This window comes from Atractosteus spatula, chromosome 5, assembly GCF_055471065.1.
Source record: "Atractosteus spatula isolate fAtrSpa1 chromosome 5, fAtrSpa1.hap1, whole genome shotgun sequence".
Lineage (NCBI taxonomy): Eukaryota > Metazoa > Chordata > Actinopteri > Semionotiformes > Lepisosteidae > Atractosteus > Atractosteus spatula.
In genome coordinates this window covers 11,050,007-11,077,036 of record NC_142710.1, presented here as the reverse complement: position 1 = coordinate 11,077,036, position 27,030 = coordinate 11,050,007, and the positions used below count along the sequence as shown (strand labels likewise).

The window sequence follows — 27,030 nt, the reverse complement described above, 5'->3', positions numbered from 1 at the left end:
GCTTTCACCGCCGCTGTTCTGGCGGCGGCTGCTGCTGCTGCTGCTGCTGGGGTTTTTGGTGTGAATTTATTTATTTTAGTCCCTCTTTTTGGTTTTTGGTTTTTTTTTGTTTTTATTGTTGTTGTTTTCGTTTTCGGACGTGCGAGTCTGACTGACCGGCCCGCCCGGACCATGGTTGCTGTCCGGCTTTTACTTCGTTAAAAAGAGATTTTTTAAAAAAAATAATAATAATAAATGTAATAGTTGTTTTTTTTTTTTGGTTTGGGTGAAAAAAGAAGACGACGAGATGAGGGGGTGATTTTTTTAACGACCCCCTGACGAATCTCGGCAGCTACCTCATACCGCGTCTTGGAAAGCGAGTGTTTACATGGTTTTTAGGTTACCTTTTATATTACTGTCGTTGCTACTGTTATAATCTTTTTTTTTAAAAAAATGGCATTTCACGGAACGAGCCACCCGCAGTCGGTCTGCGGGAATCTCTTCCCGGAACTGGGCCCGAAATTCTTCCCGATGCCGGCGAGCGCCTCAGCGCCGGGACCGGCGAAAGGCCTCAGCGCGACCCCGGCCTCGAGTGGGCCCAGCGCCGCGGCCGGCACGCCTCGGCACCCGCCGGCGCTCGGAGCCGGCACCGGCGGCGGGGCGGCCGTCCCGCAGCAGCACAGCAACCCGGGCAGCGAGGTGCCGAGCCCGGCGGACGTCGAGCCCGACCGGCCCATCGGCTACGGCGCTTTCGGTGTGGTGTGGTGGGTGCTTTATTTATTTTTATCGCCTTTCTTTACAATAACGTTGTCAGGCTGGAATATAGACCTCCGTGCTGCGGCTTCTTCCACTAACTCAGTTCCGTGACTGTGTTTCCCACACCTCTTGGTACGGTGCTCTCAGTGACGAGGAACCGGAGACGCTCAAACACAACCCTTTCCAAAAACTGAGGTCGCTTGCAGTGTGTCTGTATTAACCCCTCTCTCTCTCTCAGTGCAGTGTTAATGTACTGGAGTGTCCAGTCAGTGTGTGTGTATTAACCCCTCTCTCTCTCAGTGCAGTGTTAATGTACTGGAGTGTCCAGTCAGTGTGTCTGTATTAACCCCTCTCTCTCTCTCAGTGCAGTGTTAATGTACTGGAGTGTCCAGTCAGTGTGTGTGTATTAACCCCTCTCTCTCAGTGCAGTGTTAATGTACTGGAGTGTCCAGTCAGTGTGTCTGTATTAACCCCTCTCTCTCTCTCAGTGCAGTGTTAATGTACTGGAGTGTCCAGTCAGTGTGTCTGTATGAACCCCTCTCTCTCTCAGTGCAGTGTTGATGTACTGGAGTGTCCAGTCAGGGTGTCTGTATGAACCCCTCTCTCTCTCAGTGCAGTGTTAATGTACTGGAGTGTCCAGTCAGTGTGTCTGTATTAACCCCTCTCTCTCTCAGTGCAGTGTTAATGTACTGGAGTGTCCAGTCAGTGTGTCTGTATTAACCCCTCTCTCTCTCTCTCAGTGCAGTGTTAATGTACTGGAGTGTCCAGTCAGTGTGTCTGTATGAACCCCTCTCTCTCTCAGTGCAGTGTTAATGTACTGGAGTGTCCAGTCAGTGTGTCTGTATTAACCCCTCTCTCTCTCTCAGTGCAGTGTTAATGTACTGGAGTGTCCAGTCAGTGTGTCTGTATTAACCCCTCTCTCTCAGTGCAGTGTTAATGTACTGGAGTGTCCAGTCAGTGTGTGTGTATTAACCCCTCTCTCTCTCAGTGCAGTGTTAATGTACTGGAGTGTCCAGTCAGTGTGTGTGTATTAACCCCTCTCTCTCTCTCAGTGCAGTGTTAATGTACTGGAGTGTCCAGTCAGTGTGTGTGTATTAACCCCTCTCTCTCTCTCAGTGCAGTGTTAATGTACTGGAGTGTCCAGTCAGTGTGTCTGTATGAACCCCTCTCTCTCTCTCTCTCTCTCTCAGTGCAGTGTTAATGTACTGGAGTGTCCAGTCAGTGTGTGTGTATTAACCCCTCTCTCTCTCAGTGCAGTGTTAATGTACTGGAGTGTCCAGTCAGTGTGTGTGTATTAACCCCTCTCTCTCTCAGTGCAGTGTTAATGTACTGGAGTGTCCAGTCAGTGTCTGTATTAACCCCTCTCTCTCTCAGTGCAGTGTTAATGTACTGGAGTGTCCAGTCAGTGTGTGTGTATTAACCCCTCTCTCTCTCAGTGCAGTGTTTATATACTGGAGTGTCCAGTCAGTGTGTGTGTATTAACCCCTCTCTCTCTCAGTGCAGTGTTAATGTACTGGAGTGTCCAGTCAGTGTGTGTGTATTAACCCCTCTCTCTCTCAGTGCAGTGTTAATGTACTGGAGTGTCCAGTCAGTGTGTGTGTATTAACCCCTCTCTCTCTCAGTGCAGTGTTTATATACTGGAGTGTCCAGTCAGTGTGTGTGTATTAACCCCTCTCTCTCTCAGTGCAGTGTTAATGTACTGGAGTGTCCAGTCAGTGTGTGTGTATTAACCCCCCTCTCTCTCAGTGCAGTGTTAATGTACTGGAGTGTCCAGTCAGTGTGTGTGTATTAACCCCTCTCTCTCTCAGTGCAGTGTTAATGTACTGGAGTGTCCAGTCAGTGTGTCTGTATTAACCCCTCTCTCTCTCTCAGTGCAGTGTTAATGTACTGGAGTGTCCAGTCAGTGTGTCTGTATTAACCCCTCTCTCTCTCAGTGCAGTGTTAATGTACTGGAGTGTCCAGTCAGTGTGTCTGTATTAACCCCTCTCTCTCTCTCAGTGCAGTGTTAATGTACTGGAGTGTCCAGTCAGTGTGTCTGTATTAACCCCTCTCTCTCTCAGTGCAGTGTTAATGTGCTGGAGTGTCCAGTCAGTGTGTCTGTATTAACCCCTCTCTCTCTCAGTGCAGTGTTAATGTACTGGAGTGTCCAGTCAGTGTGTGTGTATGAACCCCTCTCTCTCTCAGTGCAGTGTTAATGTACTGGAGTGTCCAGTCAGTGTGTCTGTATTGACCCCTCTCTCTGTTTGTCTCTCAGGTCAGTGACTGACCCTCGTGATGGACGCAGGGTGGCCCTGAAGAAGATGCCCAATGTCTTTCAGAACCTGGTGTCCTGTAAGAGGGTCTTCAGAGAGCTCAGGATGCTGTGTTTCTTCAAGCACGACAACGTGAGTCTGTGTGTGAGGACCGGCTGGACACTGGTCTGGCGCCGCGGTGTGCCGGACGCAGGCTGGACGTTAACGCTCTGTCCCTGTTGTGTTCCAGGTGCTGTCAGCTCTGGATATCCTGCAGCCTCCACAGATCGACTTCTTCGAAGAGATGTATCCTTCATCAGTGCGCCGTGTGTGTGGGATCTGTGTGCTGTGTGCGCTGTGTGTGTGCTGTGTGCTGTGTGCTGTGTGCTGTGTGCTGTGTGCTGTGTGCTGTGTGCTGTGTGCTGTGTGCTGTGTGCTGTGTGCTGTGTGCGCTGTGTGAGTGTGAGTGTGAGTGTGAGTGTGAGTGTGAGTGTGAGTGTGAGTGTGAGTGTGTGCTGTGTCTGAGCTGCGCTGTGTTGTCCTCAGCCCTCTTCCTCTCAGCTACGTGATCACAGAGCTGATGCAGAGTGACCTGACCTGTGTGGGTGTGGGTGTGAGTGTGGGTGTGGGTGTGGGTGTGAGTGTGGGTGTGAGTGTGGGTGTGAGTGTGGGTGTGGGTGTGGGTGTGAGTGTGGGTGTGAGTGTGGGTGTGAGTGTGAGTGTGAGTGTGAGTGTGAGTGTGAGTGTGAGTGTGGGTGTGAGTGTGAGTGTGAGTGTGAGTGTGTGCTGTGTCTGAGCTGCGCTGTGTTGTCCTCAGCCCTCTTCCTCTCAGCTACGTGATCACAGAGCTGATGCAGAGTGACCTGACCTGTGTGGGTGTGAGTGTGGGTGTGGGTGTGAGTGTGGGTGTGAGTGTGGGTGTGAGTGTGGGTGTGGGTGTGAGTGTGAGTGTGGGTGTGGGTGTGGGTGTGGGTGTGGGTGTGAGTGTGAGTGTGAGTGTGAGTGTGAGTGTGGGTGTGAGTGTGAGTGTGAGTGTGAGTGTGAGTGTGAGTGTGAGTGTGAGTGTGAGTGTGGGTGTGAGTGTGGGTGTGAGTGTGGGTGTGGGTGTGTGCTGTGTCTCAGCTGCGCTGTGTTGTCCTCAGCCCTCTTCCTCTCAGCTACGTGATCACAGAGCTGATGCAGAGTGACCTGACCTGTGTGGGTGTGGGTGTGGGTGTGGGTGTGGGTGTGAGTGTGAGTGTGGGTGTGAGTGTGGGTGTGGGTGTGTGCTGTGTCTCAGCTGCGCTGTGTTGTCCTCAGCCCTCTTCCTCTCAGCTACGTGATCACAGAGCTGATGCAGAGTGACCTGACCTGTGTGGGTGTGAGTGTGAGTGTGAGTGTGAGTGTGAGTGTGAGTGTGAGTGTGAGTGTGTGCTGTGTCTCAGCTGCGCTGTGTTGTCCTCAGCCCTCTTCCTCTCAGCTACGTGATCACAGAGCTGATGCAGAGTGACCTGACCTGTGTGAGTGTGAGTGTGAGTGTGGGTGTGAGTGTGGGTGTGAGTGTGGGTGTGGGTGTGTGCTGTGTCTCAGCTGCGCTGTGTTGTCCTCAGCCCTCTTCCTCTCAGCTACGTGATCACAGAGCTGATGCAGAGTGACCTGACCTGTGTGGGTGTGGGTGTGAGTGTGAGTGTGAGTGTGAGTGTGAGTGTGAGTGTGAGTGTGTGCTGTGTCTCAGCTGCGCTGTGTTGTCCTCAGCCCTCTTCCTCTCAGCTACGTGATCACAGAGCTGATGCAGAGTGACCTGACCTGTGTGGGTGTGAGTGTGAGTGTGAGTGTGAGTGTGAGTGTGAGTGTGAGTGTGAGTGTGAGTGTGAGTGTGAGTGTGAGTGTGAGTGTGTGCTGTGTCTCAGCTGCGCTGTGTTGTCCTCAGCCCTCTTCCTCTCAGCTACGTGATCACAGAGCTGATGCAGAGTGACCTGCACAAGGTCATCGTGTCCCCCCAGGCCCTGACCACTGACCACATCAAGGTCTTCCTCTACCAGATCCTGAGAGGTCAGTGTCTCTGGCTGTCCATTTCTCTGTCCTCTCACTGCGTCAGTCCTGTCCCGGGCCAGTCACTGCGTCAGTCCTGTCTGTCTGTCTGGCTGTCTGTCTGTTCCTCTGCCCTTGGGGTGTCCTGTCCTTCAGTCTGTCCTCGGGGTGTCCTGTCTGTCTGTCCCTCTGTCTGTCCTCAGGGTGTCCTGTCTGTCCCTCTGTCTGCCCTCGGGGTGTCCTGTCCCTCTGTCTGTCTGTCCCTCTGTCTGCCCTCGGGGTGTCCTGTCTGTCTCTCTGCCCTGATGTTGCCCCTGCTCTCCTCACAGGCCTGAAATACCTCCACTCAGCTGGTATCCTGCACAGAGACATCAAGCCTGGCAACCTGCTGGTCAACAGCAACTGCCTGCTCAAGGTACTCCTGGACCGGACCGGACCGGGCCGGACCGAGATAGTAATCAGAGCAGTCTAGACTCTCCAGGCTGGACTGGACTGACTGGACTGGGAGCTGGATTAGTTCTTCACTGGGATTATAATCAGACTCCACTGACACTGACAGAGCAGTCTGAGGCTCTCCAGGCTGGACTGGACTGACTGGACTGGGAGCTGGATTAGTTCTTCACTGGGATTATAATCAGACTCCACTGACACTGACAGAGCAGTCTGAGACTCTCCAGGCTGGACTGGTCTGACTGGACTGGGAGCTGGATTAGTTCTTCACTGGGATTATAATCAGACTCCACTGACACTGACAGAGCAGTCCAAGACTCTCCAGGCTGGACTGGACTGACTGGACTGGGAGCTGGATTAGTTCTTCACTGGGATTATAATCAGACTCCACTGACACTGACAGAGCAGTCTGAGACTCTCCAGGCTGGACTGGACTGACTGGACTGGGAGCTGGATTAGTTCTTCACTGGGATTATAATCAGACTCCACTGACACTGACAGAGCAGTCTGAGACTCTCCAGGCTGGACTGGGCTGACTGGACTGGGAGCTGGATTAGTTCTTCACTGGGATTATAATCAGACTCCACTGACACTGACAGAGCAGTCTGAGACTCTCCAGGCTGGACTGGACTGACTGGACTGGGAGCTGGATTAGTTCTGAACTGGGATTATAATCAGACTCCACTGACACTGACAGAGCAGTCTGAGACTCTCCAGGCTGGACTGGGCTGACTGGACTGGGAGCTGGATTAGTTCTTCACTGGGATTATAATCAGACTCCACTGACACTGACAGAGCAGTCTGAGACTCTCCAGGCTGGACTGGACTGGACTGGGAGCTGGATTAGTTCTTCACTGGGATTATAATCAGACTCCACTGACACTGACAGAGCAGTCTGAGACTCTCCAGGCTGGACTGGACTGACTGGACTGGGAGCTGGATTAGTGATGAACTGGGATTATAATCAGACTCCACTGACACTGACAGAGCAGTCTGAGACTCTCCAGGCTGGACTGGACTGACTGGGCTGGGAGCTGGATTAGTTCTTCACTGGGATTATAATCAGACTCCACTGACACTGACAGAGCAGTCTGAGACTCTCCAGGCTGGACTGGACTGACTGGACTGGGAGCTGGATTAGTTCTTCACTGGGATTATAATCAGACTCCACTGACACTGACAGAGCAGTCTGAGGCTCTCCAGGCTGGACTGGGCTGACCGGACTGGGCGCAGAGGCGCAGTCGGAGTCAGCTGTGCCCCCACTGTCCGCTCAGATCTGTGACTTCGGGCTGGCGCGGATGGAGGAGCTGGACGAGTCTCGTCACATGACGCAGGAGGTCGTGACCCAGTACTACCGCGCCCCCGAGATCCTCATGGGCAGCAGGCACTACAGCAGCTCCATCGACATCTGGTCAGTGGGCTGCATCTTCGCTGAGCTGCTGGGCCGGAGGATCCTGTTCCAGGCGCAGAGCCCCATTCAGCAGGTCAGTCCAGCAGAGAAGAGCCCTCGGACCTGCAGCCAGTGTGTCTGTCTGAACCCCTCTCTCTCTCAGTGCAGTGTTAATGTACTGGAGTGTCCAGTCAGTGTGTGTGTGTATTAACCCCTCTCTCTCTCAGTGCAGTGTTAATGTACTGGAGTGTCCAGCCAGTGTGTGTGTATTAACCCCTCTCTCTCTCAGTGCAGTGTTAATGTACTGGAGTGTCCAGCCAGTGTGTGTGTATTAACCCCTCTCTCTCTCAGTGCAGTGTTAATGTACTGGAGTGTCCAGCCAGTGTGTCTGTCTGAACCCCCCTCTCTCTCAGTGCAGTGTTAATGTACTGGAGTGTCCAGTCAGTGTGTGTGTATTAACCCCTCTCTCTCTCAGTGCAGTGTTAATGTACTGGAGTGTCCAGTCAGTGTGTGTGTATTAACCCCTCTCTCTCTCAGTGCAGTGTTAATGTACTGGAGTGTCCAGTCAGTGTGTCTGTATTAACCCCTCTCTCTCTCTCAGTGCAGTGTTAATGTACTGGAGTGTCCAGTCAGTGTGTGTGTATTAACCCCTCTCTCTCTCAGTGCAGTGTTAATGTACTGGAGTGTCCAGTCAGTGTGTGTGTATTAACCCCTCTCTCTCAGTGCAGTGTTAATGTACTGGAGTGTCCAGTCAGTGTGTGTGTATTAACCCCTCTCTCTCACTGCAGTGTTAATGTACTGTAGTGTCCAGTCAGTGTGTGTGTATTAACCCCTCTCTCTCTCAGTGCAGTGTTAATGTACTGGAGTATATAGTCAGTGTGTGTGTATTAACCCCTCTCTCTCAGTGCAGTGTTAATGTACTGGAGTGTCCAGTCAGTGTGTCTGTATTAACCCCTCTCTCTCAGTGCAGTGTTAATGTACTGGAGTGTCCAGTCAGTGTGTGTGTATTAACCCCCCTCTCTCTCAGTGCAGTGTTAATGTACTGGAGTGTCCAGTCAGTGTGTGTGTATTAACCCCTCTCTCTCTCAGTGCAGTGTTAATGTACTGGAGTGTCCAGTCAGTGTGTGTGTATTAACCCCCCTCTCTCTCAGTGCAGTGTTAATGTACTGGAGTGTCCAGTCAGTGTGTGTGTATTAACCCCTCTCTCTCTCAGTGCAGTGTTAATGTACTGGAGTGTCCAGTCAGTGTGTGTGTATTAACCCCTCTCTCTCTCTCAGTGCAGTGTTAATGTACTGGAGTGTCCAGTCAGTGTGTGTGTGTATTAACCCCTCTCTCTCTCAGTGCAGTGTTAATGTACTGGAGTGTCCAGCCAGTGTGTGTGTATTAACCCCTCTCTCTCTCAGTGCAGTGTTAATGTACTGGAGTGTCCAGCCAGTGTGTGTGTATTAACCCCTCTCTCTCTCAGTGCAGTGTTAATGTACTGGAGTGTCCAGTCAGTGTGTGTGTATTAACCCCTCTCTCTCTCTCAGTGCAGTGTTAATGTACTGGAGTGTCCAGTCAGTGTGTGTGTATTAACCCCCCTCTCTCTCAGTGCAGTGTTAATGTACTGGAGTGTCCAGTCAGTGTGTGTGTATTAACCCCCCTCTCTCTCAGTGCAGTGTTAATGTACTGGAGTGTCCAGTCAGTGTGTCTGTATTAACCCCTCTCTCTCTCAGTGCAGTGTTAATGTACTGGAGTGTCCAGTCAGTGTGTGTGTATTAACCCCCCTCTCTCTCAGTGCAGTGTTAATGTACTGGAGTGTCCAGTCAGTGTGTGTGTATTAACCCCCCTCTCTCTCAGTGCAGTGTTAATGTACTGGAGTGTCCAGTCAGTGTGTGTGTATTAACCCCTCTCTCTCTCTCAGTGCAGTGTTAATGTACTGGAGTGTCCAGTCAGTGTGTGTGTGTATTAACCCCTCTCTCTCTCAGTGCAGTGTTAATGTACTGGAGTGTCCAGTCAGTGTGTGTGTATGAACCCCTCTCTCTCTCAGTGCAGTGTTAATGTACTGGAGTGTCCAGTCAGTGTGTGTGTATTAACCCCTCTCTCTCTCAGTGCAGTGTTAATGTACTGGAGTGTCCAGTCAGTGTGTCTGTATTAACCCCTCTCTCTCTCAGCTGGATCTCATCACAGATCTCCTGGGTACCCCACCTCTCTCAGCAATGGTGTCAGCTTGTGAAGGAGCCAGAGCCCATATACTGAGAGGACCCCACAAACCGGTAAGCAGTCCTCAGTATTGTCCCCCTGTGGTTTAGATTAAATCTGTCTGCACATTTATTTATTTAACACACACACTGATCCCAGCAGAGACACTGTCTCACACTCAGTTTAACACACACACTGATCCCAGCAGAGACACTGTCTCACACTCAGTTTAACACACACACTGATCCCAGCAGAGACACTGTCTCACACTCAGTTTAACACACACACTGATCCCAGCAGAGACACGCTGTCTCACACTCAGTTTAACACACAGCACTGATCCCAGCAGAGACACTGTCTCACACTCAGTTTAACACACACACTGATCCCAGCAGAGACACGCTGTCTCACACTCAGTTTAACACACACACTGATCCCAGCAGAGACACTGTCTCACACTCAGTTTAACACACACACTGATCCCAGCAGAGACACTGTCTCACACTCAGTTTAACACACACACTGATCCCAGCAGAGACACTGTCTCACACTCAGTTTAACACACACACTGATCCCAGCAGAGACACGCTGTCTCACACTCAGTTTAACACACACACTGATCCCAGCAGACACATCGTCTCACACTCAGTTTAACACACACACTGATCCCAGCAGAGACACTGTCTCACACTCAGTTTAACACACACACTGATCCCAGCAGAGACAGTCTCACACTCAGTTTAACACACACACTGATCCCAGCAGAGATACTGTCTCACACTCAGTTTAACACACACACTGATCCCAGCAGAGACACTGTCTCACACTCAGTTTAACACACACACTGATCCCAGCAGAGACACTGTCTCACACTCAGTTTAACACACACACTGATCCCAGCAGAGACACTGTCTCACACTCAGTTTAACACACACACTGATCCCAGCAGAGACACTGTCTCACACTCAGTTTAACACACACACTGATCCCAGCAGAGACACGCTGTCTCACACTCAGTTTAACACACAGCACTGATCCCAGCTGAGACACGCTGTCTCACACTCAGTTGAACACACACACTGATCCCAGCAGAGACACGCTGTCTCACACTCAGTTTAACACACACACTGATCCCAGCAGAGACACGCTGTCTCACACTCAGTTTAACACACACACTGATCCCAGCAGAGACACCGTCTCACACTCAGTTTAACACACACACTGATCCCAGCAGAGACACTGTCTCACACTCAGTTTAACACACAGCACTGATCCCAGCAGAGACACTGTCTCACACTCAGTTTAACACACACACTGATCCCAGCAGAGACACTGTCTCACACTCAGTTTAACACACACACTGATCCCAGCAGAGATACTGTCTCACACTCAGTTTAACACACACACTGATCCCAGCAGAGACACTGTCTCACACTCAGTTTAACACACACACTGATCCCAGCAGAGACACTGTCTCACACTCAGTTTAACACACACACTGATCCCAGCAGAGACACGCTGTCTCACACTCAGTTTAACACACACACTGATCCCAGCAGACACATCGTCTCACACTCAGTTTAACACACACACTGATCCCAGCAGAGACACTGTCTCACACTCAGTTTAACACACACACTGATCCCAGCAGACACACCGTCTCACACTCAGTTTAACACACACACTGATCCCAGCAGAGACACTGTCTCACACTCAGTTTAACACACACACTGATCCCAGCAGACACACTGTCTCACACTCAGTTTAACACACAGCACTGATCCCAGCAGAGACACTGTCTCACACTCAGTTTAACACACACACTGATCCCAGCAGAGACACTGTCTCACACTCAGTTTAACACACACACTGATCCCAGCAGAGACACTGTCTCACACTCAGTTTAACACACACAATGATCCCAGCAGAGACACTGTCTCACACTCAGTTTAACACACACACTGATCCCAGCAGAGACACTGTCTCACACTCAGTTTAACACACAGCACTGATCCCAGCAGAGACACTGTCTCACACTCAGTTTAACACACACACTGATCCCAGCAGAGACACGCTGTCTCACACTCAGTTTAACACACACACTGATCCCAGCAGAGACACGCTGTCTCACACTCAGTTTAACACACACACTGATCCCAGCAGAGACACTGTCTCACACTCAGTTTAACACACACACTGATCCCAGCAGACACACCGTCTCACACTCAGTTTAACACACACACTGATCCCAGCAGAGACACTGTCTCACACTCAGTTTAACACACACACTGATCCCAGCAGACACACCGTCTCACACTCAGTTTAACACACAGCACTGATCCCAGCAGAGACACTGTCTCACACTCAGTTTAACACACACACTGATCCCAGCAGAGACACTGTCTCACACTCAGTTTAACACACACACTGATCCCAGCAGAGACACTGTCTCACACTCAGTTTAACACACACACTGATCCCAGCAGAGACACGCTGTCTCACACTCAGTTTAACACACACACTGATCCCAGCAGACACACCGTCTCACACTCAGTTTAACACACACACTGATCCCAGCAGAGACACTGTCTCACACTCAGTTTAACACACACACTGATCCCAGCAGACACACTGTCTCACACTCAGTTTAACACACACTATGATCCCAGCAGAGACACTGTCTCACACTCAGTTTAACACACACACTGATCCCAGCAGAGACACTGTCTCACACTCAGTTTAACACACAGCACTGATCCCAGCAGAGACACTGTCTCACACTCAGTTTAACACACACACTGATCCCAGCAGAGACACGCTGTCTCACACTCAGTTTAACACACACACTGATCCCAGCAGACACACTGTCTCACACTCAGTTTAACACACACACTGATCCCAGCAGAGACACGCTGTCTCACACTCAGTTTAACACACACACTGATCCCAGCAGACACACTGTCTCACACTCAGTTTAACACACACACTGATCCCAGCAGAGACACGCTGTCTCACACTCAGTTTAACACACACACTGATCCCAGCAGAGACACTGTCTCACACTCAGTTTAACACACAGCACTGATCCCAGCAGAGACATGCTGTCTCACACTCAGTTTAACACACACACTGATCCCAGCAGAGACACGCTGTCTCAAACTCAGTTTAACACACACACTGATCCCAGCAGAGACACGCTGTCTCACACTCAGTTTAACACACACAATGATCCCAGCAGAGACAGTCTCACACTCAGTTTAACACACAGCACTGATCCCAGCAGAGACATGCTGTCTCACACTCAGTTTAACACACACACTGATCCCAGCAGAGACACTGTCTCACACTCAGTTTAACACACACACTGATCCCAGCAGAGACACGCTGTCTCACACTCAGTTTAACACACACACTGATCCCAGCAGAGACACTGTCTCGCACTCAGTTTAACACACACTGATCCCAGCAGAGACACTGTCTCACACTCAGTTTAACACACACACTGATCCCAGCAGAGACAGTCTCACACTCAGTTTAACACACACACTGATCCCAGCAGAGACACGCTGTCTCAAACTCAGTTTAACACACACACTGATCCCAGCAGAGACACGCTGTCTCACACTCAGTTTAACACACACACAATGATCCCAGCAGAGACACTGTCTCACACTCAGTTTAACACACACACTGATCCCAGCAGAGACACGCTGTCTCACACTCAGTTTAACACACAGCACTGATCCCAGCAGAGACACGCTGTCTCACACTCAGTTTAACACACACACTGATCCCAGCAGAGACACTGTCTCACACTCAGTTTAACACACACACTGATCCCAGCAGAGACACGCTGTCTCACACTCAGTTTAACACACACACTGATCCCAGCAGACACACCGTCTCACACTCAGTTTAACACACACACTGATCCCAGCAGAGACACTGTCTCACACTCAGTTTAACACACACACTGATCCCAGCAGACACACCGTCTCACACTCAGTTTAACACACACACTGATCCCAGCAGAGACACTGTCTCACACTCAGTTTAACACACACACTGATCCCAGCAGACACACTGTCTCACACTCAGTTTAACACACACAATGATCCCAGCAGAGACACTGTCTCACACTCAGTTTAACACACACACTGATCCCAGCAGAGACACTGTCTCACACTCAGTTTAACACACAGCACTGATCCCAGCAGAGACACTGTCTCACACTCAGTTTAACACACAGCACTGATCCCAGCAGAGACACTGTCTCACACTCAGTTTAACACACACACTGATCCCAGCAGAGACACTGTCTCACACTCAGTTTAACACACACACTGATCCCAGCAGAGACAGTCTCACACTCAGTTTAACACACACACTGATCCCAGCAGAGACACGCAGTCTCACACTCAGTTTAACACACACACTGATCCCAGCAGAGACACGCTGTCTCACACTCAGTTTAACACACACACTGATCCCAGCAGAGACACTGTCTCACACTCAGTTTAACACACACACTGATCCCAGCAGAGACACTGTCTCACACTCAGTTTAACACACAGCACTGATCCCAGCAGAGACACTGTCTCACACTCAGTTTAACACACACACTGATCCCAGCAGAGACACACTGTCTCACACTCAGTTTAACACACAGCACTGATCCCAGCAGAGACACTGTCTCACACTCAGTTTAACACACAGCACTGATCCCAGCAGAGACACTGTCTCACACTCAGTTTAACACACACACACACTGATCCCAGCAGAGACACGCTGTTTCACACTCAGTTTAACACACAGCACTGATCCCAGCAGAGACAGTCTCACACTCAGTTTAACACACACACTGATCCCAGCAGACACACTGTCTCACACTCAGTTTAACACACACACTGATCCCAGCAGAGACACTGTCTCACACTCAGTTTAACACACACACTGATCCCAGCAGAGACACTGTCTCACACTCAGTTTAACACACAGCACTGATCCCAGCAGAGACACTGTCTCACACTCAGTTTAACACACACACTGATCCCAGCAGAGACACCGTCTCACACTCAGTTTAACACACACACTGATCCCAGCAGAGACACTGTCTCACACTCAGTTTAACACACAGCGCTGATCCCAGCAGACACGCTGTCTCACACTCAGTTTAACACACAGCGCTGATCCCAGCAGAGACACGCTGTCTCACACTCAGTTGAACACACACACTGATCCCAGCAGAGACACGCTGTCTCACACTCAGTTTAACACACACACTGATCCCAGCAGAGACACGCTGTCTCACACTCAGTTTAACACACACACTGATCCCAGCAGAGACACCGTCTCACACTCAGTTTAACACACACACTGATCCCAGCAGAGACACTGTCTCACACTCAGTTTAACACACAGCGCTGATCCCAGCAGACACGCTGTCTCACACTCAGTTTAACACACAGCGCTGATCCCAGCAGAGACACTGTCTCACACTCAGTTTAACACACACGCTGATCCCAGCAGAGAGACACTGTCTCACACTCAGTTTAACACACACACTGATCCCAGCAGAGACACACTGTCTCACACTCAGTTTAACACACACACTGATCCCAGCAGAGACACTGTCTCACACTCAGTTTAACACACACACTGATCCCAGCAGAGACACTGTCTCACACTCAGTTTAACACACACACTGATCCCAGCAGAGACACTGTCTCACACTCCGTTTAACACACAGCGCTGATCCCAGCAGAGACACTGTCTCACACTCAGTTTAACACACAGCTCTGATCCCAGCAGAGACACTGTCTCACACTCAGTTTAACACACACACTGATCCCAGCAGAGACACTGTCTCACACTCAGTTTAACACACACACTGATCCCAGCAGAGACACTGTCTCACACTCAGTTTAACACACACACTGATCCCAGCAGAGACACTGTCTCACACTCAGTTTAACACACAGCACTGATTCCAGCAGAGACAGTCTCACACTCAGTTTAACACACACACTGATCCCAGCAGAGACACGCTGTCTCACACTCAGTTTAACACACACACTGATCCCAGCAGAGACACTGTCTCACACTCAGTTTAACACACACACTGATCCCAGCAGAGACACTGTCTCACACTCAGTTTAACACACAGCACTGATCCCAGCAGAGACACTGTCTCACACTCAGTTTAACACACACTATGATCCCAGCAGAGACACTGTCTCACACTCAGTTTAACACACACACACTTATCCCAGCAGAGACACGCTGTTTCACACTCAGTTTAACACACAGCACTGATCCCAGCAGAGACAGTCTCACACTCAGTTTAACACACACACTGATCCCAGCAGACACACTGTCTCACACTCAGTTTAACACACACACTGATCCCAGCAGAGACACTGTCTCACACTCAGTTTAACACACACACTGATCCCAGCAGAGACACTGTCTCACACTCAGTTTAACACACACACTGATCCCAGCAGAGACACTGTCTCACACTCAGTTTAACACACACACTGATCCCAGCAGAGACACTGTCTCACACTCAGTTTAACACACACACTGATCCCAGCAGAGACACTGTCTCACACTCAGTTTAACACACACACTGATCCCAGCAGAGACACTGTCTCACACTCAGTTTAACACACACACTGATCCCAGCAGAGACACTGTCTCACACTCAGTTTAACACACACACTGATCCCAGCAGAGACACTGTCTCACACTCAGTTTAACACACACACTGATCCCAGCAGAGACACGCTGTCTCACACTCAGTTTAACACACAGCACTGATCCCAGCAGAGACACGCTGTCTCACACTCAGTTGAACACACACACTGATCCCAGCAGAGACACGCTGTCTCACACTCAGTTTAACACACACACTGATCCCAGCAGAGACACGCTGTCTCACACTCAGTTTAACACACACACTGATCCCAGCAGAGACACCGTCTCACACTCAGTTTAACACACACACTGATCCCAGCAGAGACACTGTCTCACACTCAGTTTAACACACAGCGCTGATCCCAGCAGACACGCTGTCTCACACTCAGTTTAACACACAGCGCTGATCCCAGCAGAGACACTGTCTCACACTCAGTTTAACACACACACTGATCCCAGCAGAGATACTGTCTCACACTCAGTTTAACACACACACTGATCCCAGCAGAGACACTGTCTCACACTCAGTTTAACACACACACTGATCCCAGCAGAGACACTGTCTCACACTCAGTTTAACACACACACTGATCCCAGCAGAGACACTGTCTCACACTCAGTTTAACACACACACTGATCCCAGCAGAGACACGCTGTCTCACACTCAGTTTAACACACAGCACTGATCCCAGCTGAGACACCGTCTCACACTCAGTTTAACACACACACTGATCCCAGCAGAGACACTGTCTCACACTCAGTTTAACACACAGCGCTGATCCCAGCAGACACGCTGTCTCACACTCAGTTTAACACACAGCGCTGATCCCAGCAGAGACACTGTCTCACACTCAGTTTAACACACACACTGATCCCAGCAGAGACACACTGTCTCACACTCAGTTTAACACACAGCACTGATCCCAGCAGAGACACTGTCTCACACTCAGTTTAACACACACACTGATCCCAGCAGAGACACTGTCTCACACTCAGTTTAACACACACACTGATCCCAGCAGAGACACTGTCTCACACTCAGTTTAACACACACACTGATCCCAGCAGAGACACTGTCTCACACTCAGTTTAACACACACACTGATCCCAGCAGAGACACTGTCTCACACTCCGTTTAACACACAGCGCTGATCCCAGCAGAGACACTGTCTCACACTCAGTTTAACACACAGCTCTGATCCCAGCAGAGACACTGTCTCACACTCAGTTTAACACACACACTGATCCCAGCATAGACACTGTCTCACACTCAGTTTAACACACACACTGATCCCAGCAGAGACACTGTCTCACACTCAGTTTAACACACACACTGATCCCAGCAGAGACACGCTGTCTCACACTCAGTTTAACACACACACTGATCCCAGCAGAGACACTGTCTCACACTCAGTTTAACACACAGCACTGATCCCAGCAGAGACACTGTCTCACACTCCGTTTAACACACAGCGCTGATCCCAGCAGAGACACTGTCTCACACTCAGTTTAACACACAGCTCTGATCCCAGCAGAGACACTGTCTCACACTCAGTTTAACACACACACTGATCCCAGCAGAGACACTGTCTCACACTCAGTTTAACACACACACTGATCCCAGCAGAGACACTGTCTCACACTCAGTTTAACACACAGCACTGATCCCAGCAGAGACAGTCTCACACTCAGTTTAACACACACACTGATCCCAGCAGAGACACGCTGTCTCACACTCAGTTTAACACACACACTGATCCCAGCAGAGACACGCTGTCTCACACTCAGTTTAACACACACACTGATCCCAGCAGAGACGCTGTCTCACTCTCAGTTTAACACACACACTGATCCCAGCAGAGACACTGTCTCACACTCAGTTTAACACACAGCGCTGATCCCAGCAGACACGCTGTCTCACACTCAGTTTAACACACACACTGATCCCAGCAGACACTGTCTCACACTCAGTTTAACACACACACTGATCCCAGCAGACACACTGTCTCACACTCAGTTTAACACACACACTGATCCCAGCAGAGACACTGTCTCACACTCAGTTTAACACACACACTGATCCCAGCAGAGACACACTGTCTCACACTCAGTTTAACACACAGCACTGATCCCAGCAGAGACACTGTCTCACACTCAGTTTAACACACACACTGATCCCAGCAGAGACACTGTCTCACACTCAGTTTAACACACACACTGATCCCAGCAGAGACACTGTCTCACACTCAGTTTAACACACACACTGATCCCAGCAGAGACACTGTCTCACACTCAGTTTAACACACACACTGATCCCAGCAGAGACACTGTCTCACACTCCGTTTAACACACAGCGCTGATCCCAGCAGAGACACTGTCTCACACTCAGTTTAACACACACACTGATCCCAGCAGAGACACACTGTCTCACACTCAGTTTAACACACAGCTCTGATCCCAGCAGAGACACTGTCTCACACTCAGTTTAACACACACACTGATCCCAGCATAGACACTGTCTCACACTCAGTTTAACACACACACTGATCCCAGCAGAGACACTGTCTCACACTCAGTTTAACACACACACTGATCCCAGCAGAGACACGCTGTCTCACACTCAGTTTAACACACACACTGATCCCAGCAGAGACACTGTCTCACACTCCGTTTAACACACAGCGCTGATCCCAGCAGAGACACTGTCTCACACTCAGTTTAACACACAGCTCTGATCCCAGCAGAGACACTGTCTCACACTCAGTTTAACACACACACTGATCCCAGCATAGACACTGTCTCACACTCAGTTTAACACACACACTGATCCCAGCAGAGACACTGTCTCACACTCAGTTTAACACACACTATGATCCCAGCAGAGACACTGTCTCACACTCAGTTTAACACACACACACACTTATCCCAGCAGAGACACTGTCTCACACTCAGTTTAACACACACACTGATCCCAGCAGAGACACTGTCTCACACTCAGTTTAACACACAGCACTGACAGCAGAGACACTGTTCTCACACTCAGTTTAACACACACACTGATCCCAGCAGAGACACTGTCCTCACACTCAGTTTAACACACACACTGATCCCAGCAGAGACACTGTCTCACACTCAGTTTAACACACACACTGATCCCAGCAGAGACACTGTCTCACACTCAGTTTAACACACACACTGATCCCAGCAGAGACACTGTCTCACACTCAGTTTAACACCACACTGATCCCAGCAGAGACACTGTCTCACACTCAGTTTAACACACACACTGATCCCAGCAGACACACTGTCTCACACTCAGTTTAACACACACACTGATCCCAGCAGAGACACCGTCTCACACTCAGTTTAACACACACACTGATCCCAGCAGAGACACCGTCTCACACTCAGTTTAACACACACACTGATCCCAGCAGAGACACTGTCTCACACTCAGTTTAACACACAGCGCTGATCCCAGCAGACACGCTGTCTCACACTCAGTTTAACACACAGCACTGATCCCAGCAGAGACACTGTCTCACACTCAGTTTAACACACACACTGATCCCAGCAGAGACACTGTCTCACACTCAGTTTAACACACACACTGATCCCAGCAGAGACACTGTCTCACACTCAGTTTAACACACACACTGATCCCAGCAGAGACACTGTCTCACACTCCGTTTAACACACAGCGCTGATCCCAGCAGAGACACTGTCTCACACTCAGTTTAACACACAGCTCTGATCCCAGCAGAGACACTGTCTCACACTCAGTTTAACACACAGCTCTGATCCCAGCAGAGACACTGTCTCACACTCAGTTTAACACACAGCACTGATCCCAGCAGAGACACTGTCTCACACTCAGTTTAACACACAGCACTGATCCCAGCAGAGACACTGTCTCACACTCAGTTTAACACACACACTGATCCCAGCAGAGACACTGTCTCACACTCAGTTTAACACACACACTGATCCCAGCAGAGACACTGTCTCACACTCAGTTTAACACACACACTGATCCCAGCAGAGACACTGTCTCACACTCAGTTTAACACACAGCACTGATTCCAGCAGAGACACTGTCTCACACTCAGTTTAACACACAGCACTGATTCCAGCAGAGACACGCTGTCTCACACTCAGTTTAACACACACACTGATCCCAGCAGAGACACGCTGTCTCACACTCAGTTTAACACACACACTGATCCCAGCAGAGACACTGTCTCACACTCAGTTTAACACACACACTGATCCCAGCAGAGACACTGTCTCACACTCAGTTTAACACACACTATGATCCCAGCAGAGACACTGTCTCACACTCAGTTTAACACACACACACACTTATCCCAGCAGAGACACGCTGTTTCACACTCAGTTTAACACACAGCACTGATCCCAGCAGAGACACTGTCTCACACTCAGTTTAACACACACACTGATCCCAGCAGAGACACTGTCTCACACTCAGTTTAACACACACACTGATCCCAGCAGAGACACTGTCTCACACTCAGTTTAACACACACACTGATCCCAGCAGAGACACGCTGTCTCACACTCAGTTTAACACACACACTGATCCCAGCAGAGACACGCTGTCTCACACTCAGTTAAACACACACACTGATCCCAGCAGAGACAGTCTCACACTCAGTTTAACACACACACTGATCCCAGCAGACACACTGTCTCACACTCAGTTTAACACACACACTGATCCCAGCAGAGACACTGTCTCACACTCAGTTTAACACACACACTGATCCCAGCAGAGACACTGTCTCACACTCAGTTTAACACACACACTGATCCCAGCAGAGACACTGTCTCACACTCAGTTTAACACACACACTGATCCCAGCAGACACTATCTCACACTCAGTTTAACACACACACTGATCCCAGCAGAGACACTGTCTCACACTCAGTTTAACACACAGCACTGATCCCAGCAGAGACAGTCTCACACTCAGTTTAACACACACACTGATCCCAGCAGAGACACGCTGTCTCACACTCAGTTTAACACACAGCACTGATCCCAGCAGAGACACTGTCTCACACTCAGTTTAACACACACACTGATCCCAGCAGAGACACTGTCTCACACTCAGTTTAACACACACACTGATCCCAGCAGAGACACTGTCTCACACTCAGTTTAACACACAGCACTGATCCCAGCAGAGACACTGTCTCACACTCAGTTTAACACACACACTGATCCCAGCAGAGATACTGTCTCACACTCAGTTTAACACACACACTGATCCCAGCAGAGACACTGTCTCACACTCAGTTTAACACACACACTGATCCCAGCAGAGACACTGTCTCACACTCAGTTTAACACACACACTGATCCCAGCAGAGACACTGTCTCACACTCAGTTTAACACACACACTGATCCCAGCAGAGACACTGTCTCACACTCAGTTTAACACACACACTGATCCCAGCAGAGACACGCTGTCTCACACTCAGTTTAACACACAGCACTGATCCCAGCAGAGACACGCTGTCTCACACTCAGTTGAACACACACACTTATCCCAGCAGAGACACGCTGTCTCACACTCAGTTTAACACACACACTGATCCCAGCAGAGACACGCTGTCTCACACTCAGTTTAACACACACACTGATCCCAGCAGAGACACGCTGTCTCACACTCAGTTTAACACACAGCACTGATCCCAGTAGAGACACTGTCTCACACTCCGTTTAACACACAGCGCTGATCCCAGCAGAGACACTGTCTCACACTCAGTTTAACACACAGCTCTGATCCCAGCAGAGACACTGTCTCACACTCAGTTTAACACACACACTGATCCCAGCAGAGACACTGTCTCACACTCAGTTTAACACACAGCACTGATCCCAGCAGAGACAGTCTCACACTCAGTTTAACACACACACTGATCCCAGCAGAGACACGCTGTCTCACACTCAGTTTAACACACACACTGATCCCAGCAGAGACACGCTGTCTCACACTCAGTTTAACACACACACTGATCCCAGCAGAGACGCTGTCTCACTCTCAGTTTAACACACACACTGATCCCAGCAGAGACACTGTCTCACACTCAGTTTAACACACAGCGCTGATCCCAGCAGACACGCTGTCTCACACTCAGTTTAACACACACACTGATCCCAGCAGACACTGTCTCACACTCAGTTTAACACACACACTGATCCCAGCAGACACACTGTCTCACACTCAGTTTAACACACACACTGATCCCAGCAGAGACACTGTCTCACACTCAGTTTAACACACACACTGATCCCAGCAGAGACACACTGTCTCACACTCAGTTTAACACACAGCACTGATCCCAGCAGAGACACTGTCTCACACTCAGTTTAACACACACACTGATCCCAGCAGAGACACTGTCTCACACTCAGTTTAACACACACACTGATCCCAGCAGAGACACTGTCTCACACTCAGTTTAACACACACACTGATCCCAGCAGAGACACTGTCTCACACTCAGTTTAACACACACACTGATCCCAGCAGAGACACTGTCTCACACTCCGTTTAACACACAGCGCTGATCCCAGCAGAGACACTGTCTCACACTCAGTTTAACACACACACTGATCCCAGCAGAGACACACTGTCTCACACTCAGTTTAACACACAGCTCTGATCCCAGCAGAGACACTGTCTCACACTCAGTTTAACACACACACTGATCCCAGCATAGACACTGTCTCACACTCAGTTTAACACACACACTGATCCCAGCAGAGACACTGTCTCACACTCAGTTTAACACACACACTGATCCCAGCAGAGACACGCTGTCTCACACTCAGTTTAACACACACACTGATCCCAGCAGAGACACTGTCTCACACTCCGTTTAACACACAGCGCTGATCCCAGCAGAGACACTGTCTCACACTCAGTTTAACACACAGCTCTGATCCCAGCAGAGACACTGTCTCACACTCAGTTTAACACACACACTGATCCCAGCATAGACACTGTCTCACACTCAGTTTAACACACACACTGATCCCAGCAGAGACACTGTCTCACACTCAGTTTAACACACACACTGATCCCAGCAGAGACAGTCTCACACTCAGTTTAACACACACACTGATCCCAGCAGAGACACGCTGTCTCACACTCAGTTTAACACACACACTGATCCCAGCAGAGACACGCTGTCTCACACTCAGTTTAACACACACACTGATCCCAGCAGAGACGCTGTCTCACTCTCAGTTTAACACACACACTGATCCCAGCAGAGACACTGTCTCACACTCAGTTTAACACACACACACTGATCCCAGCAGAGACACGCTGTTTCACACTCAGTTTAACACACACACTGATCCCAGCAGAGACACTGTCTCACACTCAGTTTAACACACAGCACTGATCCCAGCAGAGACACTGTCTCACACTCAGTTTAACACACACACTGATCCCAGCAGAGACACTGTCTCACACTCAGTTTAACACACACACTGATCCCAGCAGACACACTGTCTCACACTCAGTTTAACACACACACTGATCCGAGCAGAGACACTGTCTCACACTCAGTTTAACACACAGCACTGATCCCAGCAGAGACACTGTCTCACACTCAGTTTAACACACACTGATCCCAGCAGAGACACGCTGTCTCACACTCAGTTTAACACACACACTGATCCCAGCAGAGACACGCTGTCTCACACTCAGTTTAACACACAGCACTGATCCCAGCAGAGACACTGTCTCGCCCTCTAACACACACACTGATCCCAGCAGAGACACTGTCTCGCCCTCTAACACACACACTGATCCCAGCAGAGACACTGTCTCACACTCAGTTTAACACACACACACTGATCCCAGCAGAGACACTGTCTCACACTCAGTTTAACACACACTGATCCCAGCAGAGACACGCTGTCTCACACTCAGTTTAACACACACACTGATCCCAGCAGAGACACGCTGTCTCACACTCAGTTTAACACACACACTGATCCCAGCAGAGACACTGTCTCACACTCAGTTTAACACACACACTGATCCCAGCAGAGACACTGTCTCACACTCAGTTTAACACACACTATGATCCCAGCAGAGACACTGTCTCACACTCAGTTTAACACACACACACACTTATCCCAGCAGAGACACGCTGTTTCACACTCAGTTTAACACACAGCACTGATCCCAGCAGAGACACGCTGTCTCACACTCAGTTTAACACACAGCACTGATCCCAGCAGAGACACTGTCTCACACTCAGTTTAACACACACACTGATCCCAGCAGAGACACTGTCTCACACTCAGTTTAACACACACACTGATCCCAGCAGACACACTGTCTCACACTCAGTTTAACACACACACTGATCCCAGCAGAGACACTGTCTCACACTCAGTTTAACACACACACTGATCCCAGCAGAGACACTGTCTCACACTCAGTTTAACACACACACTGATCCCAGCAGACACACTGTCTCACACTCAGTTTAACACACACACTGATCCCAGCAGAGACACTGTCTCACACTCAGTTTAACACACACACTGATCCCAGCAGAGACACTGTCTCACACTCAGTTTAACACACAGCACTGATCCCAGCAGAGACACTGTCTCACACTCAGTTTAACACACACACTGATCCCAGCAGAGATACTGTCTCACACTCAGTTTAACACACACACTGATCCCAGCAGAGACACTGTCTCACACTCAGTTTAACACACACACTGATCCCAGCAGAGACACTGTCTCACACTCAGTTTAACACACACACTGATCCCAGCAGAGACACTGTCTCACACTCAGTTTAACACACACACTGATCCCAGCAGAGACACTGTCTCACACTCAGTTTAACACACACACTGATCCCAGCAGAGACACGCTGTCTCACACTCAGTTTAACACACAGCACTGATCCCAGCAGAGACACGCTGTCTCACACTCAGTTGAACACACACACTGATCCCAGCAGAGACACGCTGTCTCACACTCAGTTTAACACACACACTGATCCCAGCAGAGACACGCTGTCTCACACTCAGTTTAACACACACACTGATCCCAGCAGAGACACCGTCTCACACTCAGTTTAACACACACACTGATCCCAGCAGAGACACTGTCTCACACTCAGTTTAACACACACTATGATCCCAGCAGAGACACTGTCTCACACTCAGTTTAACACACACACACACTTATCCCAGCAGAGACACTGTCTCACACTCAGTTTAACACACACACTGATCCCAGCAGAGACACTGTCTCACACTCAGTTTAACACACAGCACTGATCCCAGCAGAGACACTGTCTCACACTCAGTTTAACACACACACTGATCCCAGCAGAGATACTGTCTCACACTCAGTTTAACACACACACTGATCCCAGCAGAGACACTGTCTCACACTCAGTTTAACACACACACTGATCCCAGCAGAGACACTGTCTCACACTCAGTTTAACACACACACTGATCCCAGCAGAGACACTGTCTCACACTCAGTTTAACACACACACTGATCCCAGCAGAGACACTGTCTCACACTCAGTTTAACACACACACTGATCCCAGCAGACACACTGTCTCACACTCAGTTTAACACACACACTGATCCCAGCAGAGACACCGTCTCACACTCAGTTTAACACACACACTGATCCCAGCAGAGACACCGTCTCACACTCAGTTTAACACACACACTGATCCCAGCAGAGACACTGTCTCACACTCCGTTTAACACACAGCGCTGATCCCAGCAGACACGCTGTCTCACACTCAGTTTAACACACAGCACTGATCCCAGCAGAGACACTGTCTCACACTCAGTTTAACACACACACTGATCCCAGCAGAGACACTGTCTCACACTCAGTTTAACACACACACTGATCCCAGCAGAGACACTGTCTCACACTCAGTTTAACACACACACTGATCCCAGCAGAGACACTGTCTCACACTCCGTTTAACACACAGCGCTGATCCCAGCAGAGACACTGTCTCACACTCAGTTTAACACACAGCTCTGATCCCAGCAGAGACACTGTCTCACACTCAGTTTAACACACAGCTCTGATCCCAGCAGAGACACTGTCTCACACTCAGTTTAACACACAGCACTGATCCCAGCAGAGACACTGTCTCACACTCAGTTTAACACACAGCACTGATCCCAGCAGAGACACTGTCTCACACTCAGTTTAACACACACACTGATCCCAGCAGAGACACTGTCTCACACTCAGTTTAACACACACACTGATCCCAGCAGAGACACTGTCTCACACTCAGTTTAACACACACACTGATCCCAGCAGAGACACTGTCTCACACTCAGTTTAACACACAGCACTGATTCCAGCAGAGACACTGTCTCACACTCAGTTTAACACACAGCACTGATTCCAGCAGAGACACGCTGTCTCACACTCAGTTTAACACACACACTGATCCCAGCAGAGACACGCTGTCTCACACTCAGTTTAACACACACACTGATCCCAGCAGAGACACTGTCTCACACTCAGTTTAACACACACACTGATCCCAGCAGAGACACTGTCTCACACTCAGTTTAACACACACTATGATCCCAGCAGAGACACTGTCTCACACTCAGTTTAACACACACACACACTTATCCCAGCAGAGACACGCTGTTTCACACTCAGTTTAACACACAGCACTGATCCCAGCAGAGACACTGTCTCACACTCAGTTTAACACACACACTGATCCCAGCAGAGACACTGTCTCACACTCAGTTTAACACACACACTGATCCCAGCAGAGACACGCTGTCTCACACTCAGTTTAACACACACACTGATCCCAGCAGAGACACGCTGTCTCACACTCAGTTAAACACACACACTGATCCCAGCAGAGACAGTCTCACACTCAGTTTAACACACACACTGATCCCAGCAGACACACTGTCTCACACTCAGTTTAACACACACACTGATCCCAGCAGAGACACTGTCTCACACTCAGTTTAACACACACACTGATCCCAGCAGAGACACTGTCTCACACTCAGTTTAACACACACACTGATCCCAGCAGAGACACTGTCTCACACTCAGTTTAACACACACACTGATCCCAGCAGAGACACGCTGTCTCACACTCAGTTTAACACACAGCACTGATCCCAGCAGAGACACTGTCTCACACTCAGTTTAACACACACACTGATCCCAGCAGAGACACTGTCTCACACTCAGTTTAACACACACACTGATCCCAGCAGAGACACTGTCTCACAC

At 49.7% G+C, this 27,030-nt stretch overlaps 1 protein-coding gene across 1 annotated transcript in view; it reads left to right on the top strand.

Moving 5' to 3' along the window:
* Window positions 1-432: 432 nt before the first annotated feature.
* The window catches only part of nlk1 (nemo-like kinase, type 1), a 50,260-nt gene continuing 23,662 nt past the window's right edge, over window positions 433-27,030 (top strand). Inside the window, exons 1-7 of the mRNA XM_088917804.1 lie at window positions 433-743; window positions 2,990-3,119; window positions 3,217-3,272; window positions 4,891-4,997; window positions 5,306-5,391; window positions 6,701-6,910; window positions 8,970-9,071. Coding sequence (XP_088773930.1) covers window positions 433-743; window positions 2,990-3,119; window positions 3,217-3,272; window positions 4,891-4,997; window positions 5,306-5,391; window positions 6,701-6,910; window positions 8,970-9,071 — 1,002 coding nt within the window. The remainder of the gene's footprint in view (window positions 744-2,989; window positions 3,120-3,216; window positions 3,273-4,890; window positions 4,998-5,305; window positions 5,392-6,700; window positions 6,911-8,969; window positions 9,072-27,030) is intronic.